Raw genomic sequence first — 16,506 nt, 5'->3', positions numbered from 1 at the left:
CCTCCCTCCCTCCTTCTCTCTCTCTCTCTCTCTCTCTCTCTCTCTCTCTCTCTCTCTCTCTCTCTCTCTCTCTCTCTCTCTCTCTCTCTCTCTCTCTCTCTCCCCCTCTCCTGGAGGCAGCCAGGCATTTTCCCAGGGGTGAGGGTAATGGAGACAGAAGTAGAGAAGGAAAAGAATGGGGGGGGGGGGGTGGAGTCCCTACGGGATGGGAGAAAACACAAGACAAACCCCACATGTGAGAAACCTTAACCCTTGCCATTCCATCTCCTGTGGCCCTGGGCCAGCCTCCATGTTGTCTGACACCCATGCCCTGCTCACAGGCTCCTCCTGGATACATGATCACGTGCTCATGGGTGCAGCACACATGAACAACAGCACACAAACAAACCTACAGCTTCCCTAAAGCCTTAAGTTTGTTTCTAATGGTCTATCCCCCAGTATAGAACCCAGGCTCTCCAGGCCTAGCCCACCCAGGTACCAGTGTCTCATGCTTTCCTGGGTCCAGAGGAAGTACCCAAAAGGCAGAGGGGCTGCCCCTAGTGCACAGAACTGAGAAAGAGGAAGCTAGGAAACAGGAATTTAGGGCGCTTCCTCAGGTCTACCTCAGTGTTGGGAGGGTGGTGGCCTGGGAGGCCTTCCCACCTACCAGAGTCCAAAGGGCACAGGTGTGGCTGGCTGGCTTCCTTAGCCTCACCACCTCACCACCTGACGATCACAGAGTCTCCTGCTCTTCCCAGGCCATCTGGAAGCCAGCTCTGCCTCAAGCCAAGCCACCTGCACCAGACCACTGGCTCAAACAGCAGCCCCCTGAGGGGACCAGCCACCAAGCTGCATTGGCACCAGGTAAGAGCTTGTCCCATGGGGAAGATCAGGGCTTGAGAGGAGAGGGGATCCTGGGGCAAGTGGGTGGAGGCAGTTTGGTGGCACCCTAGGCCAGGACCTGTCCTAGCCCCTTCCCACATCCAGGCAGGAGGACCATCACAGATTCTCTAGGGGCTGGAGCGTTGGATTGGCTGGGAAATAGAGCTATGACAACCTCTGTGGATGCTTCCTCCAGAGTCTACAATGTAGCTCCTTCCTTGTGTTAAGCTCCTACATTTGGAGTACAAATAGGGTCTGCCAAGGTCTTCAGCAGCAGCTGTTTACCCACCCCTGGGCACCCACGTGACCCATGGGACCACCTGGTGTGAAGGAAGAGAGAGTAGCTGGGCCCAACCAGACTGGCTCCCTTCTCTTCCGTGTCTAGAAGCAGGAAGCCAGGGCCACAGGGTGGCGTGTGTAGGGGTGAAGAAGGTTTCTAGCACCCCCTTTCTCTTGGGAAAACAGGGGACAGAGGTCTAGTCACCTCCTCCACCCCCACCCCCATCATTCTTAACTCATTATCCATTTTCCCATCTCAGCTCATCTTCCCAGATCCCCCATTTCCATACAAGTACTAATAAACAAGTGTGAGTGCTCACTTACACTTTTCTAAATAATTTTTTATTTCAGTGTATAGAGGAGTTACAGTTATATTCGCCAGATAGAAGGTGCATTACTTCTCACACATTGATGTCCCTTCTTATGTTTTTGTCCCCATTCCCCTCCCCCATCCCTCTCCTTATTTTTCCCCTCCTATTTCAAATAAACAAGTAAACATCTATATAATATACCACGTAACAAAGTGGGATATTGTAACAATATGAGATTAACCAAAGGGCAACACAAGAGACAAGAGAAAAACATAAAGAATAACAGTCACTTATATTAAGCTCTTGTTTCCATGTCCTGGAGGTCCATTAATTTTGCCTCATCCTATATGGCCTTATGTATCTAGGGTTTGAGCTATTGTAATCCTCTGCTAGGAGAGTTCTAGATGAGTACTAGTTATTACAGATGAGAGAAACTATTGAGCCTATGTTCCTTTGGGTCTGGCTTACTTCACTTAATATGATTTTTTTTCCAAATCTTTCCATTTCCTTAAAAATGTTGTGATGTCATTTTCTGATGGTGGCATAGACTTGCATTGTGTATAAATACCACATCTTGTTGATTCACTCATCAACTGAGGGGCATCTGGGTTGCCTTCATATCTTCGCTATGGTAAATAGTGCTGCAATGAACATTGTTGTGCTAGTGGATTTAGTATGTCCTTGTTTCTGGGCCATTGGGTAAATGCCAAGTAGTGGAATTGCTGGGTCATAAGGGAGCTCTGTTTAGTCTTTTGAGGAACTACCATACTGCTTTCCATAGTGGTTGAATGAGTTTGCACTCCCACCAACCGTGTAGTAGTGATCCCTCCTGGCCACATCCCCGCCAGCATCTGTTGTTGTTGGATTTCTTGATCATGGCCATTCTAACTGGAGTGAGGTGGAATCTCAGAGTTGTGTTGATTTGCATTTCTTTTATGGCCAGAGATGTCAGTGCTCACTTATACTTTGCCCAGGATGTTCTAGGGTTCTGCACAACTCAGGCACAGCCCAAACACCCTTGGAGACATATGATGCATATGTGCCTCACCCAGATGACGCACATTCTTGACCCTCACCCTTGACACCCTGACTAACCCCTACTACACACACAAACACACACACACACACACACACACACACACACACACTATTTCTAATTCCCTTCCATTTCAACAGATTTGTTTCCCCTCTTTCTGGATGCTGGCCTAATAAGCACACATTTATAAAGCAATTAAAATATGGAGTGCCCAGGCAGATAGGCCTGGCTTCACTCTTGGTTAAAGCATCCCTTGAGATCCCAGGTCTTCTTCCCTTTGGTATGTCAGGGTTCTCAGCTAGTGGGTGGGGATAATAGAGGTCCCTAGACTTGAGGATTAAAGGAGTTATCAGAGGTAATGCCTTAAGGCTAAGTACATGGGTGTTGGAAAAGATTGAACCATGTGGGTTCTTGAGAATCCTGGCCACAGATGTATAGTAGGGTATAATAGGGCTTTGAGTGACGCTCCTGGCAGAATGATGGTCAAAAGCCTTCACCAGGACATTTAGGCAGATGGTGATTGCATGCGCGCACGCACACACACACACACACACACACACACACACACACACACACACACACACCTATGAATGCTCGAGCATGTACTCCTCCCAGAGGGTCTCTAGCTTAGAGGTTATTAGAAGCTTCTTTGCAGGTTGAAAACTGAGGTAGGATTAGAAACACAAGTTCACTGTGTCAGAAAACTCCATTAAGCCCTCTGCTCTCCCTGCAGTGGGTAGAGCTCATCCTCTAACTCCCAGATCTAGGGATAGGACCCAGTCCTAGAGCCACATAATGGGAAGCCAGCCATGCAGTACTGCCCAAGGCCTTTCCCTCTCTAGTTCCGGGTCTCTGAGCCCAGTCAGGATACAGGGCTCCTTGGGACAGGAGACCTGCTGGAGCCAAGGGCTCTAGGTCTGGTCCCAGAGGCCCTAGGTCAGAGCAAGAACATCTTTTTGCTGTGCTGTGCCTGGTATTCCTCCCCCCAGCTCTAATGGCTATCTCTGACTCACTTGGTTGTAGGGAGCATCCTCAGCAGCGGCAACATGTCCCGGCCCAGCAGCAGAGCCATTTACTGTAAGCTCTCCCTACCCCTACCCCTCTCCCTGCCCTACTTGGTTCTGCTCAACTCCCCACTGAGTTGAGTTCCCAAATCCCTGTCCTCTGGCCTGGTCTTCCCTGTGACTGTGTCTGACATTGCCTGAGTCTCACTCCCATTCCACTGCCTCCTTCCCTGCTGGTACCCAACAGTACACCGGAAGGAGTACTCCCAGAACCTGACCTCAGAGCCCACCCTCTTGCAGCACAGGGTAGAGGTGAGTACTGCTGGGGCCCCAGGCAGATAGATTTTAAAGCCAAGGGCTCCTATGTGTCAACTGTTCTGCCCATAACCCATGCCATGGAAGCCAATAGCTTGGTCTGGCCAAATCCCTTGGAAATGCATCCAATAAAACTAAAGCTTGATTGAGCATCTGCTAAGTGCTAGGGTGAGAGAGGGTGTGGTCAGGATTGACTAAACAGGGCCAACTGGAGTCCAGCGGGGAAGAATATCCAGTCCTTAGACAGAAAGAAGCAGCAGAGGGATAAGAAGAAGACCACTTAAAAATTACCTTACCCTAAACCCACTTGTTTTCTGGCCCACCTCCTGTCATACCGTCTCCAGGAACTTGCTCTTTGCTGGAAATGGTGCATGGTTCGAGGAAGGAGAGTGAGAGATGTAGCCTATGAGGATTGAGAGGGCCACCATTGCAAAGAGGAGAGTCAGCTTGAGCTCCCAGTCTACCTTGAAATAACCAAGGGATCTTTCTGCCTTTCCACTGTCCCCTACCTCCTGGGACTCCTCTCCAAACCTCCTAGTTTAACCTCCTCCTTTTTTGTCAGCACCTAATGACATGTAAGCTGGGGACAGAAAGAGTCCAGGAGCCCAAGGATGCCTTGCAGAAGCTGCAAGAACTGGAAGCACAGGGCCGAGTATGGAGTCAAGACCTGATCCTACAGGTCAGGGATGGCTGGCTCCAGCTGCTGGACATCGAGATGAAGGTCAGCCCTTTCACCAAACCCAGCCACAGGTCCTGTGGAAGAGCAAGCAACAGGCTTCTCCGTGGAGCCACATGCAATGCACACAAAGACCTAGGAAGATTCAAGGGACCAGGGTCTAGGGACAGAAGAACAAGAGTCAGGATAGACAACCTAGCTCTGGGCCACTAGGGGGTGGGGGCAAGCTCATAAGGCTCCCAGGATCCCAATTTGACTCTGTGGCCTAGCAGTTAACCACTTTGCCTAACTCAGGAGGAGCTGGACTCTTATCGACTCGACAACATCAAGGCCTTGGATGCTGCCCTGAACACCTGCTCCTACAACTCTATCTTGTCCATCACTGTGCAGGAGTCTGGCCTGCCAACCACTAGCACGCTGCTCTTCCAGTGCCAGGAAGTGGGGGTGAGTGGCCAAGGATGGTGTTCAATGACCATCACACACACACACAAACACACACACACACACACACACACACACACACACACACACACACACACACACAAAACCCCTGACTGCTGTTTCCTCTAGGCAGAGAGATTGAAGATCAGCCTACAGAAAGCCCTGGAGGAAGAGATAGAACAAAGGTAAATAGCCCCTGGCAAGGAAAACCTTCATCCCACAGCTTGAGGAGCTCAGGAACCTAGACTGAAAAGGAATTAGGGAAGAGATGAACCGAGGAGAGGAGCTGAGTCAAGGGACACAGGACATTGTCCTTTCACATTGTTATGGGACCTAAGAGGACTTGGGCACCAGGTAGATGAGTCAGGGTAGAGTTGGAAGGAGGCCAAAGAGCAAGATGGGGGCTCCTGGAGAGAGATGGTGACACCCGTGGGTCCTGGAGCAGAAGTGTGGGCAGGGCCCTTGCTCCAGGAATCTTATTGATCATGTCTTCCTCATCACGTCCTCAGCAGGCCTAAATTTGGAGGCCTTCATCATCCAGTCCAGAATAGATGGAGAGGGCCTTCTCTGGAAAGGCCTGTTCCTCTAGAACAGCCAGCCCCTGTGGAATGGGGATTTTCACCAGAACAGCCCCACCAGATGACTCCAGAGCATAGTAAGTTTTGGGCATGGGACAAGTAGAGAAGGTTTAGATCCAAGTCAGAGAAACTGTCGCCCATGATCCCCTATATTTCAGGTGTCCCATCATCTCCAAGACCCCTGCTACGCTACCACAGTACTCAAGAATTAAATGCCTACACACCACCTCCTCCAAGGCGGAGCCCATCCCCGGAGGATCTTGAGAGAGACGAGGTACCACAGAATGTCTTGGGCTTTCGGAGCTTGGGGAAGGGAGAATGGGAACTCTAGATCCCTATGAGGAGACTAGTGAGCTTGGAGTTGGAGTGATGCCAGCAGAAAATGCTGATTGTGTGGTTGTTCATCCTGCATCTAAGTAAAGACTCTGAGTGTCTGACCTTCTTCAGTAATCCTGTCAAAAGACAGGAGGAATCCCTGAATGTACTTATCCAGTGATTCCTGGTATTCTAGATGTGTTCTGAAACGATTTATATTAGTAATTCCAGGTTTCTTATTCTCTCCCTTAGCCCTTTTATTTATTTTCCCTTAATTCTCTTAAGAAAGTTCCAGGTCAATCTAAATGTACAAAAGTAGAGGATGTAGATGTGTTCTATTTAACCATGTCTGCCAGTTAACCCATTCTTTGCCCCATGGTGGTATTAAATATGAATTATCTAATAATAAAATATTAAATATGAGATATCATGGCATGGGTATTTCTTTATCTGTTGCCCTGGAATTTGCTGGTCAAAATCTGCAGAGACATCCTCCGCACAGAAGGCCAGATTCTTGAGGTGACCAGGGCAGGCTTGTTCAGACTAAGGCTGGGACTCGTATCAGGGAAGGGGCAGCAGACAGGGTTGGGAGGTCTAGGTCTATCTGCCTACTCAAGGCCATGGGTTTTGGGGGCCTAGGAGATGCTGAACCACACCCTAACGGACATTGAGATGTTCACGGGGAAGCTGAAGGAGATCCAGGAAAAGACCAAGCGTAAGAAGAAGAAGCTTGGGAAAAAAAAGAACAAGAATCAGGGTGGTGAGTGCTGAACCCCTGGGGAAACAACTGTGTGTGTCGGGGGGGGGGGAGGAACTTGGGATGATCTGTGACCTCATTTTTGTCCATATCCCACAGAAATCACAGAGGCACAATACATTGACTGCTTCCAGAAGATCAAGTTCAGCTTCAATCTCTTGGTCTGTGGTCTTTGTCAATTTCTCAGCCCTTGTCTCCACTCTACCCTCCACCACCTGTTCTCTGACCCTAGCTATCCCAAGCCTTTCTCTCCTCTAGTTCCTCTTCTTCTGGGGAGTTTGGAGGGTGCCAGGCTCCCAGCTAAAGCACACACTATTATGTGGCACTGGGATCCTGGTGAAGGGGTTGCAAGGTGAAGGGTGGTGACAGTCCTTTTAATGTATCCCCAGGGGAAGCTGGCCAACTGTATGCAGAACACAAGTGCTCCAGAATTTGTACACATCATCTTCCAAACTCTGAACTTCGTGAGTGGGGGAAGGACAGAATGTTAAAGCTAAAGTCAAGAAGGACTAGAAGGGGCCTTCTCGGGGCAAGAAAAAAATTAAAATTAAAAGGGAGCAGAAGAAAGAGTTAGAGAAGAGGGCCAAGGGGAGCCATGAGATCTGCTCCTTGCTTAACCCAATGCATCCTTCCATGAGGCCAAGATACCATTCCTACTGAACAACAAAGGACCCTTACTAGGCTAGATGGGCTGGCATCAGAGCCATGGATGCTGGAACTCGAAGGGAGATGGGACGGAGGTAACATGGCAGACACTGGGCCCTTTCCTCATCTGGCCTGGGCTTGCTAACATCTTCCTTCACCCTTCTTTTAGATCATCTCCCAGTGCCCTGAGACTGGCCTGACAGCCCAGGTGGTCTCACCTCTGCTCACTCCCAAAGCCATTGACCTGCTGCAGTCCTGTCTAAGCCCAAATGAGAGTAACTTCTGGAAGGGGCTGGGTATGGCCTGGACCATCAGTCGGTGAGTGAAGATGAGATGTGTGGGAATGTGTGGCCAGGGGCTCCATTTAGCACCATCAGGAAGCCTTTATGTGTAGCTCTCAACTTTTTTTAAAAAAAATTTTAGAACTGGGGTTTGAACAGCTTGCCTGCCTTACTTGTTCAGTTGGTGCTCTGCCACTTTGGCCACATCTCACATTTTTCTGGTTATTTTGGAGCTGAAATCTCTAAGAGTTTTCTTTCTAAGCTGGCTTTGAACTACCATCCTCCTGATCTCATCCTCCAGAGTTATAAGCCTGAGCCACTGACACCTAGCTCTAATTTTTTATTATGCTAAGTGTGTGTGATCAGTTAAAAACAAAATAAGAGGGCCAGGAGTTTGGCCTAGTGGTAAAGTGCTTGCCTAGCATGCATGAAGACCAGGTTCAATTCCTTGATACCACGTAACATAGAAAAATCTGGTAGGGCCGGGAGTTTGGCCTAGTGGTTAAAGTGCTTGCCTAGCATGCACGAAGGCCTGGGTTCGATTCCTCGGTACCACATACAGAGAAAAAAGCCGGAAGTGGTGCTGAGACTCAAGTGGTACAGCTCTAACCTTGAGAAATTCCAAGGACAGTGCTCAGGCACTGAGTTCAAGCCCAGGACTGGCAAAAAAAAAAAAAACAAAGAAAAAAGCTGGCAGTGGTGCTGTGGCTCAAGTGGTAGAGCTCCAGCCTAGAGGAAAAAAAAAGTCCAAGGACAGTGCTCAGGCCCTGAGTTCAAGCCCCACAAGTGGCCAAAAAAATAAGACCAAGATAAAAACAAAATGAAACAAACACAAACAAACCAAAAACATCACCTCTTTACAAAAAAAAAAAAAAAAAAAAAAAAAGCATTATCCTGGGGGCGGGGGGAGAACAATGCTTTCCACTTTCTGCTGCAATACTTATTTTCTCTTTTTTTTTTTTTTGAAAAATCAAGGACCAAGTGAAAACTTTATTTCAACCCAGCCCAGTATTTAGAAATTACTGGTGAAAGAGGTTCTGCAAGTATAGACTCAATAAGTTACATCTCACAACCTGTTGGTCTGGAGGAGGGAGGGAGGGAGGAAGGGAATGGAGGAAGAAATGAAAGGGATAGAGGGGAGAGAGCAGAGAAGAGAAACAGGAAAAGAAAACAGAGAATTACAATGGATGATGACAATTGGATAGGAGGCTCAGGGGTCAAACACGAGCCTGAGCTGGGGGGTCAGAGGAATGGTCCATGGAAGTCTGAGGCCACGGACTATGTGGTAGAGCACTGAGTTTGGAAGTGGTAACTGCAGCAGCTAGCACTCTAGTGGGAACAGCACAGTTAGTTCCATTCCACAAGAAAGGAGGGAGGGAGGAAGGGAGGGAGGGTGGAGACTCAGTAAACTGTCACAGAGAGATAGAGGAAAAACAAATCTCACAGAGCGAAATGGAAAATCAAAGATGCTGAGAGAGAAAAACTAAGAAGAGAGAAGTCAAGCTGGGCCTGGTGGTTCATGCTTGTAATCCTAGCTACTCAGGAAACTCAGGGTTCAAAACCAGTCCAGGCAAAAAACGTCTGAAACTCTCATCTCTGGTTAACCAGCAAAAAAAAAAAAAAAAAAAAGAAAAAAACTGGAAGCAGAGATTTGGCTCAAGTGGTATAGCACCAGCCTTGAGCAAAAAAGTCAAGTGAGAGTGCAAAACCCAACTTCAAGCCCTAGAGTACCCACAGAAAGAGAGAAAGAAAGGAAGGAAGGAAGGAAGGAAGGAAGGAAGGAAGGAAGGAAGGAAGGAAGGAAGGAAGGAAGGAAAACAAAACAGAGATCAACAAGGAAACAAGCCATAAACCAGGTTTCCTTTTTCTTTTTCTGGTGGGTTTTTTTTTTCAGTTGTAGAGTTTGAACTCAGGGCCTGAACACTATTCCTCAGCTTTTTTACTCAAAGCTAGTGCTATACCACTTAGAGTGACAGCTCCACTTCTGGTTTTCTGGTGGTTAATTGAAGATAAGAGTCTCACTAACTGTCCTTCCCAGCCTGGCTTTGAAGCGTGATCCTCAGATCTCAGTTTCCTGAATAATTAGGATTATAGGCCTAAGCCACTAGGGCTCAGCTCTGGTGGTGTTTTTGTTTTTGTGCCAGTCTTGGACTACAACTCTGCATCTAGAGCTGTCTCTGAGCAATTTTGCTGAAGGCTAGTGCTCTACCACTTGAGCCACAGCTCTGAATTCCTCCCTCTCTCTCTGACTCTCTTTCTCTCTTTTTTTGTGGGGAGGGTGGTGCTTATTGGAGATGAGACTCTCAAGGACTTTCCTGATCGAGGTGGCTTCAAACAGGGATCCCCAAATCTCAGCCTCCTGTGTAGCTAGGATTACAGGCATGAACTACCAGCCCATAATCCAAATTTTCTAGTGAGTCTTGCCTCAGACCCAATTCCTTTCAAGTCATTCAATTCAGGCAACTGAAAGGAGTTTGCCTAGTTTGTTTGAAGATAAGAATTAACTCAATGCAACCTATTTATTACAGTGGTAGATTATACATAACAAAAATCTACTGTTTTTAGTCTATAATTCAGGAATACTCAGTATATTAACCATGCTTTGCAGCCAACAACCATTATGTATCTCCTGCTCATCCTTATAATTCTAAGCTGAAAATTATCATTAAATAATAATTCCTTACCCCTCTCTCAGGGTTATCTCTGTTTGTACTATATAAATTTGTCTAGTCTGGGGATCTAATGTAAAAATCAAACATTATTTATCATTTTTGACTGGCTTATTTCACTCCTTGTGTCCTTCCCTTTTATGATCATTGGCTAGTTGTGCCACACTTTATCCCTTTATTCATCAATGGATAGTCTACCCTAATGTGATCTTTTCTATGTTGTTCATTTGATAAAAATTATAAACATGAAATAATTTATGGATTCTGAATCTTCCATCTCATGTTCAGCTGCTCAGAAGTCAGTGTGGAGTGAGCCCTGACATCTAGCCAATAGTAACAAGAGAGGAAAAGCAAAACTTTTGCAGTGGACTTTAACAAGAAGGTCTCAAATACATTCACATTAAAGAATTGTGTTAGATGTATCATTTTTTGGTCCCAAAATTTCATCTGAAGCCAGGCTCCAGTGGCTAGCACCTGTAATTTCTAAGCTACTCAAGAGGCTGAGGTCTAGGTCTGAGGACCACGGCTTGGTGCCAATCCATACAGGAGAGAGTCCATGAAACTATATCCAATTAAACATCAAAAAAAAATACTGGAAGTGAAGCTGTTGCTCAAGTGGTAGAGTGCTAGCATTGGGCACAAAAGCTCAGAGACAGTGCCCAAGCCTTGAATTCAAGCCCCAGGACCAGTACAAAGAATCTGAGACCTTAAAAAAAAAATGGATCCTATTGGATGCTGGTGGCTCCCACCTGTAATCCTAGCAGCTCAAGAGGCTGAGATTTTGCTGGTTAATTATAGATAAGAGTTTCTATGGCTGAGTCAATTAACCAGCAAAAAGCCAGATGTGGAGGTGTGGTTTAAGTGGTAGAATGTCAGCCTTGAGTGAAAAAGCTAAGGAACACTTATCCAGGCCCTGAGCTCAAGCCCCAGTACTGGCATGTGTGCATGTGCATACACACACACACACACACTTCAAAGAGAGAAAAGAAACCAAGCTCGACACACTATTTAACTAGAAAGACAGAGACTTAAAACAGGTTAGAAAAATGTCTCAAGGGGCCTACAATTCTGGCCCTAATATTCTGGCACCCAAAATTTTCATTGTAATCTCCAGTGAGGGGAATAAAGTATCTGCTATATTACTGGGGAGTAATGCAAGGAAGTAGCTGAGAGGGACCCACAGATGCCTGCACTGTGATACTTAGTCATGCTTAAATGTTTGTTCCTTTGCTCCTTTATGGCTGTAAGGCCTTTCATCTGTCTACATGGCCTTTGCCCTCATTATCGCTAGATGATCTGTAGGCCTATGCCTTCTTGTCCCTTCCCCTTCCATGTCCCCAAAGTCTCAGCTTTGTTCTTCCCCCAGGGATGACTGGACAGGCATTGAGCCCCCACCTTACCAACCCACATTCTATGATGGCTGGCAGCCTCCAGAGCCCTCCTCCCTGGTAAGAGACCCTCAGCATGGAGCCTTCCAGGTCTAAATCCCAATCATAAGATTAAGGGTTTATGTGGAGGAGGAAGGGTGGGACAGGAGGTAGCTGTGTAGGCTTGGGATCTGATTGCTCTCTCCCTATCACCATCCTGGCTGCCTCCCACTCTCACTCTCTGTTTTTGTCCCTAGCAGGCACCCTTAAGACACCAGGACTCTTTTTCTAGGTAAGCCAGAGCTTACTGGGAACTGCATGGCCATGGGAGGAAGGGACAGGAAGTGCCTTTGGGATCTCAGACACCCTCTGTGCTCTCTTGTAATGAGACACAGACATCTGAAAAGATATCTTTCCCCTCACTGGGTACAAAAGCAGCATTTTTTTGAAACCACCTAAGCTCCAATCCCTTCTGAATGATACTACCCACACAGCTCTGTCATAAACTGTTCAGAGCAGAGCTCAGAGTTAGAAAATTGCTCTTTTGGAAATGTTTTCAGAGACCAACAATATTTCAGACCCCTTCTTTCCTCAGAGTCCCCCATCCCCAAACACCACCAAACACTGCTGTCATCCAATTCTGGGGGATCCCCAAAGTTACCACCAGATTTCCGGCAGGAGACATCAGGAGTTCTTGAGGACTGGGACTGGGGCTGATACTGGGGTGTCAATTCTGGGGCTCCTTCCCCAGCCATCCTGACTTTCCTTCCTGATGAAAGGCCTAGGTTAGGGAGCACCTCCCACTTTGCTCAGGAGGAGATAAACAGCCATGGTTCTCAATTTGGGGACGTCAACCTCAATGCCAGACCTGCCAAGCCTGTCCTGAAGATGCAGGTGCTATATGAATTTGAAGCAAGGAACACACAGGAACTGACCGTGGTCCAGGGAGAGGTGCTAGAGGTGAGGCCAGGGCTCCAATCAGCCTGGAGTGGGTGGTCTGGCTAGGGGGTTTGCCAGGCTGAGTGGCCTACAGAGGAGGAAGGAAAGTGGGAAATGAGCTGGAAGGGTCAAAGCTTTGGTTGGGGATGGGGTGCGGGGAAGGCTGCCAGGACAGAGCCTCAGATGACTAAAGCAGTGACTCTTGACAGGTCTTGGACCAGAGCAAGCGGTGGTGGCTGGTGAAGAACGAGGCTGGACATCGTGGCTACATTCCCAGCAACATCCTGGAGCCCCTACAGATGGGGTTCCCTGGGAGTCAGGGCCAGTCACCCCCTCGGGTACTACATACACTAGGCTGTCTGGAAGCCCTGGGTCCTGAGTCAGAGTAGGGGGAGGAAGTGGGCAAGGAAGACTGTATGACAAGAGGAGGGGATTGCTCTTATGTGATTATTGATTATTGATCAGAATTATTGCATACTTATGGGGTGCCAGGTTCATCACAGAGCCACAGAAGAGAACAAATCAGATGCCTGCCAGACCAGAACAGCAGGGGATAACATGGACCTGGTGTGGGGAACTATGAGATGACATGAGCCTCTGAGCCTCAGTTTCCCTCCTCCTTTTCTAGGCTCCAATGCTTCGACTGAGCTCAAAGCCTGAGGAAGTCACCGCCTGGCTGCAGGCAGAGAACTTCTCCACTTAGTGAGTGGCTAGTTCCATGGGGTGTGGAGGGAGAGCTTTGTGAAGGACTCACACTATTACTGCAGATACACAGAGAGCTAGAGCACACAGTCCAGCCCCTTATTGTACATGACAACCCCATCCCAGGCTACAGAACACAGAGAGAAGGGCTCATGCCAGCCAGTAGTGGCTCACACCTGTAATTCTAGCCACTCAGGAGGCTGAGATAGAAAAGCCCAAACTGGTGCTGTGGCTCAAGTGCTGTGGCACTAACTATTGTGCCCAGAAACTTGAAGCCCCGCCCCTGATAGCCAGAGACCAAAGATCAATGCAAATTGCAATGAGTCGTTTATTGATGAGCTCGAGCACGGGTCTCTGCGCACTGATAGTCGAGTGCAGACCAGAGGCCCCGAGCACAAGATTACAGCCCCTTTTATACATTTTTTGGTAGGGGGAAGGCCCCAGCAAAAATAGCAACAAATCAATACGCCACGCGGGAAATTTATACTATAATTCCATTAAATGATTGGTGCAATACAAAGCAGGAAAGGGGTCGTGGCTAATCATTGGTCAGTCTAGCTGGCTGTCATTTTAGGAGGATGGTTTTATGCCAGATGTGAGTCTAGGGGGATCTCCATGGTAACGGACTTGTGATTGGTTGACATCTGCCCTAGTTTGCTGGCCCTTACAAGTCCGACCTTGTAGGTACCAGATGGCTACTATCTCTAGCTCCCGGCTTGGAATGTGTATACTCCCTGCTAGAGTGTAGCTCAGTCTGGGAACCAAGGACAAATGGGTGGTTGTAGATTAGCCACAAGGACAGCAGTTGCATTTCTCAGGGTTGTAGCAAGCAGATATACAGAAGCAGAAAGGCAAGTTAAGGAAATACAAGTATAACCATCCAAATGAATACAAGTATAAAAATACAAATGGCTAACATAGGTTTATAGAAAATATATAGATATTTTCTATGCTCCTCACTAACCTTGAGGAAAAAGCCCAAGGACAGTGCTCAGGCCCTGAGTTCAGTCCCCAGGATCCTCAAGGATCGTGAACTTAGAATCTCGGCTGCTGGTTCAGCTACCTCTTCCTTCCAGAACATTCTCTTCTGGAGCACTTCTGTCTTCAAACCTGGGAGTCCTGAAATAGGTTGAAGCCAAACCAATTGGCTCCTTTACCAGTGTGTGTGTGTGTGTGTGTGTGTGTGTGTGTGTGTGTGTGCACGTGTGCCAGTCCTGGGGCTTGAACTCAGGGCCTTGGCACTGTCCTTGGGCTTTCTCAAAGCTAGTGCTCTACCACCTGAGCCACAGCACCACTTCTGGTTTTTTTCCATGTATGTGGTACCAAAGAATGTAACCCCGGGCTTCATGCATACTAGACAAGCACTCTACCACTAGGCCACACTCTTGGGCCCCAAACCAATAATCTCCTTTGCTTTTGAATACTCAGTTCCATGAATGTTTCTGTAACCACACTCTCCAAAACCAAAACAGCCCCTACTCTACCCAAATATGCAAGCCTAGCATCCTTTCCACTTCATTCCTGGGTGGTTTCAGCTAGTTTTGTTCCTAGCACGGTGAAGACTCTTGGGACTCTGATGGGAAGCCAGTTACTTCGCATGCGACCTGGAGAGCTGCAGATGCTGTGTCCCGAGGAGGCCCCAAGGATCCTAGCCCGGCTGGAGGCTGTCAGAAGAACACTGGGAGTAAGTGCATCCTGGGATTCTGACTGCCATAAGGAGGAGCTGGTCCCCCAGGACAGGAGAAAAAGTGTGGCATAAGCAAGTCAGTGGCCCCACTTGGGGTGGAAGTGAGCGTGGCAGGTGTTTTGGCAAGGGATATTTCTCTGGGGGACTGCCTTTTTGCACTCAGGTGTGACTTGAAGCACCATCTTATGGTAGTAAGAGCTTTGGGGCTCCCTCAGCTGACACCAGCCCCACTGGAATCCTTTTCTTCCCTCAGATAAGTCATTAGGCAGCAGCTCAGACACCTCCAAGACTCTCAGATGCAAGATGGAGCATGCGGTACCCTTTAGAGCCCCAAGAATTCTTCTTCTGGCTTCCCAGTTCGTAGCAAACCACACATTTCAGCAAAAAGATGACCAGATCCAGATACTGCAGCAAATGATACCCTTCTTGCTGTGCTGGGAGCCCTCCTCGATTACTACTTATTTATTTTGCCCCTAAGCCTGGCTCATGTATGCCCATGCTTGTCAAAAGTGTGTTCAGTCTCTCTTCCCCAATAAAAAGCACCTTCAAACCTGTTACAGCTTCTCTTGGGCCTGATGGGAGGCAAAGAAGGGAAGGGTAGGGGAGAGACATAGCATGTAGCACTTGAACAGCAGCAACTCTACTCTCTAAGCAGACCACTCTCTAAGCAAACTCCAGACAAGGCTCTGCTCACCACCTGTATCAGCATGGCTGAGTGCTGCACTTCAGGACAGCAAAGACCATGTGATCCACCAGGCTGTACTGGACAACTTCTTTCAATGGGGCTTTTGTCTCCTTGGGTTCCGTGAGCTGAATTTCCTCCTGGTGGAAATTAGTGGCAGAGCAGAAGGCACATGACTAGAAAGGGAAAAGTCAGCCTGCTCTGGGAATTCAAGTGTTTTCCATTCCTTGGTTTCCTGTCCTCTCTAAGGTTAAGGGGATATTTTTGGATTGTCTGTGGCTTTTAACATTTTTTAGTGAAGATAGCTGACTTTCACCTCCAAACTTTCATGGAATGACCTCCCAGCTCCACATAAAAGGATCTATGCTTTTATTAATAACATCTATGAAGTTTGTGGTACTTATGGATTTCAGGGCCCCTTAAAGGTTTGGATTTTTTTAAGTGTTCCCTTAAGTATCTCTTAGTTAAATTGCTACACAACCCTAAGGTTGTGTGGGGTACAGAGTGACCTAGATTTAGGTTGCTTATGTCTTTCTGCCAAAAAACTGTCTCTTGCAGCTAGGAGCACAGAATAGGAAAGCAAAATTTCCCCTCATCAAAGAGAAAAAGACTCTTAAGGTATGACTTGAATAGATCAAATTTAATCAAAAGAAAGATTATAGAAGAACATAGAACTTGTTATCCCAGGGCCTCTGGGAGCTGGAGCTAGAATCAAGGACACCAACAAGACCAGAAAAAAATAACAGTATTTAATGTAGTATTCCCCTCCCACCCAACCCAGACTCCACAGAAAAGATTCAGATGAGGCGAGGGGCTGTCAGTACGGCCAAGTTAAGTGGGCTGGACAGACAGACCTCAGTCTGAATGCAGACTCTTCAAGGAAACTTGAGCAACACCCAACTTTCCTGAGCCTCTGTTCTTTTAGATAAACAAAATGGACAAAATACCTACTTTACAAACT

The 16,506-nt window shown here is 47.6% G+C and overlaps 1 protein-coding gene across 1 annotated transcript; it reads left to right on the top strand.

Annotated features, from left to right (window-relative positions):
- The first annotated feature begins 761 nt into the window (after positions 1-761).
- On the top strand, positions 762-15,154 carry Eps8l3 (EPS8 signaling adaptor L3). Its single transcript, XM_090333690.1, has 19 exons — positions 762-843; positions 3,511-3,564; positions 3,739-3,803; positions 4,369-4,527; positions 4,777-4,926; positions 5,053-5,108; positions 5,433-5,578; positions 5,660-5,775; positions 6,456-6,576; positions 6,673-6,734; positions 6,963-7,037; positions 7,388-7,536; positions 11,535-11,616; positions 11,793-11,827; positions 12,315-12,495; positions 12,684-12,812; positions 13,103-13,176; positions 14,728-14,860; positions 15,117-15,154. The coding sequence occupies exons 2-19, from the start codon at positions 3,534-3,536 to the stop codon at positions 15,126-15,128; spliced, it is 1,776 nt and encodes a 591-aa protein (XP_090189816.1). The 5' UTR covers positions 762-843; positions 3,511-3,533; the 3' UTR covers positions 15,129-15,154.
- Positions 15,155-16,506: the final 1,352 nt, after the last annotated feature.

Source organism: Megascapheus bottae, chromosome 6 (genome assembly GCF_031878675.1).
Source record: "Megascapheus bottae isolate mThoBot1 chromosome 6, mThoBot2.hap1, whole genome shotgun sequence".
Taxonomy (NCBI): domain Eukaryota; kingdom Metazoa; phylum Chordata; class Mammalia; order Rodentia; family Geomyidae; genus Megascapheus; species Megascapheus bottae.
Note: the sequence above shows the minus strand (reverse complement) of the source record. Positions and strands in the feature narration are given on the sequence as shown.

What these genes read in the sequence shown, in the direction of transcription:
- Eps8l3 (XM_090333690.1), top strand. Translation starts at nt 3,534, where the DNA reads ATGTCCCGGCCCAGCAGCAGAGCCATTTACT. An exon ending in CAGCAGCAGAGCCATTTACT is followed by an intron (nt 3,565 to 3,738) that starts GTAAGCTCTCCC and finishes GGTACCCAACAG; the next exon opens with TACACCGGAAGGAGTACTCC. An exon ending in GCAGAGAACTTCTCCACTTA is followed by an intron (nt 13,177 to 14,727) that starts GTGAGTGGCTAG and finishes TTTTGTTCCTAG; the next exon opens with CACGGTGAAGACTCTTGGGA.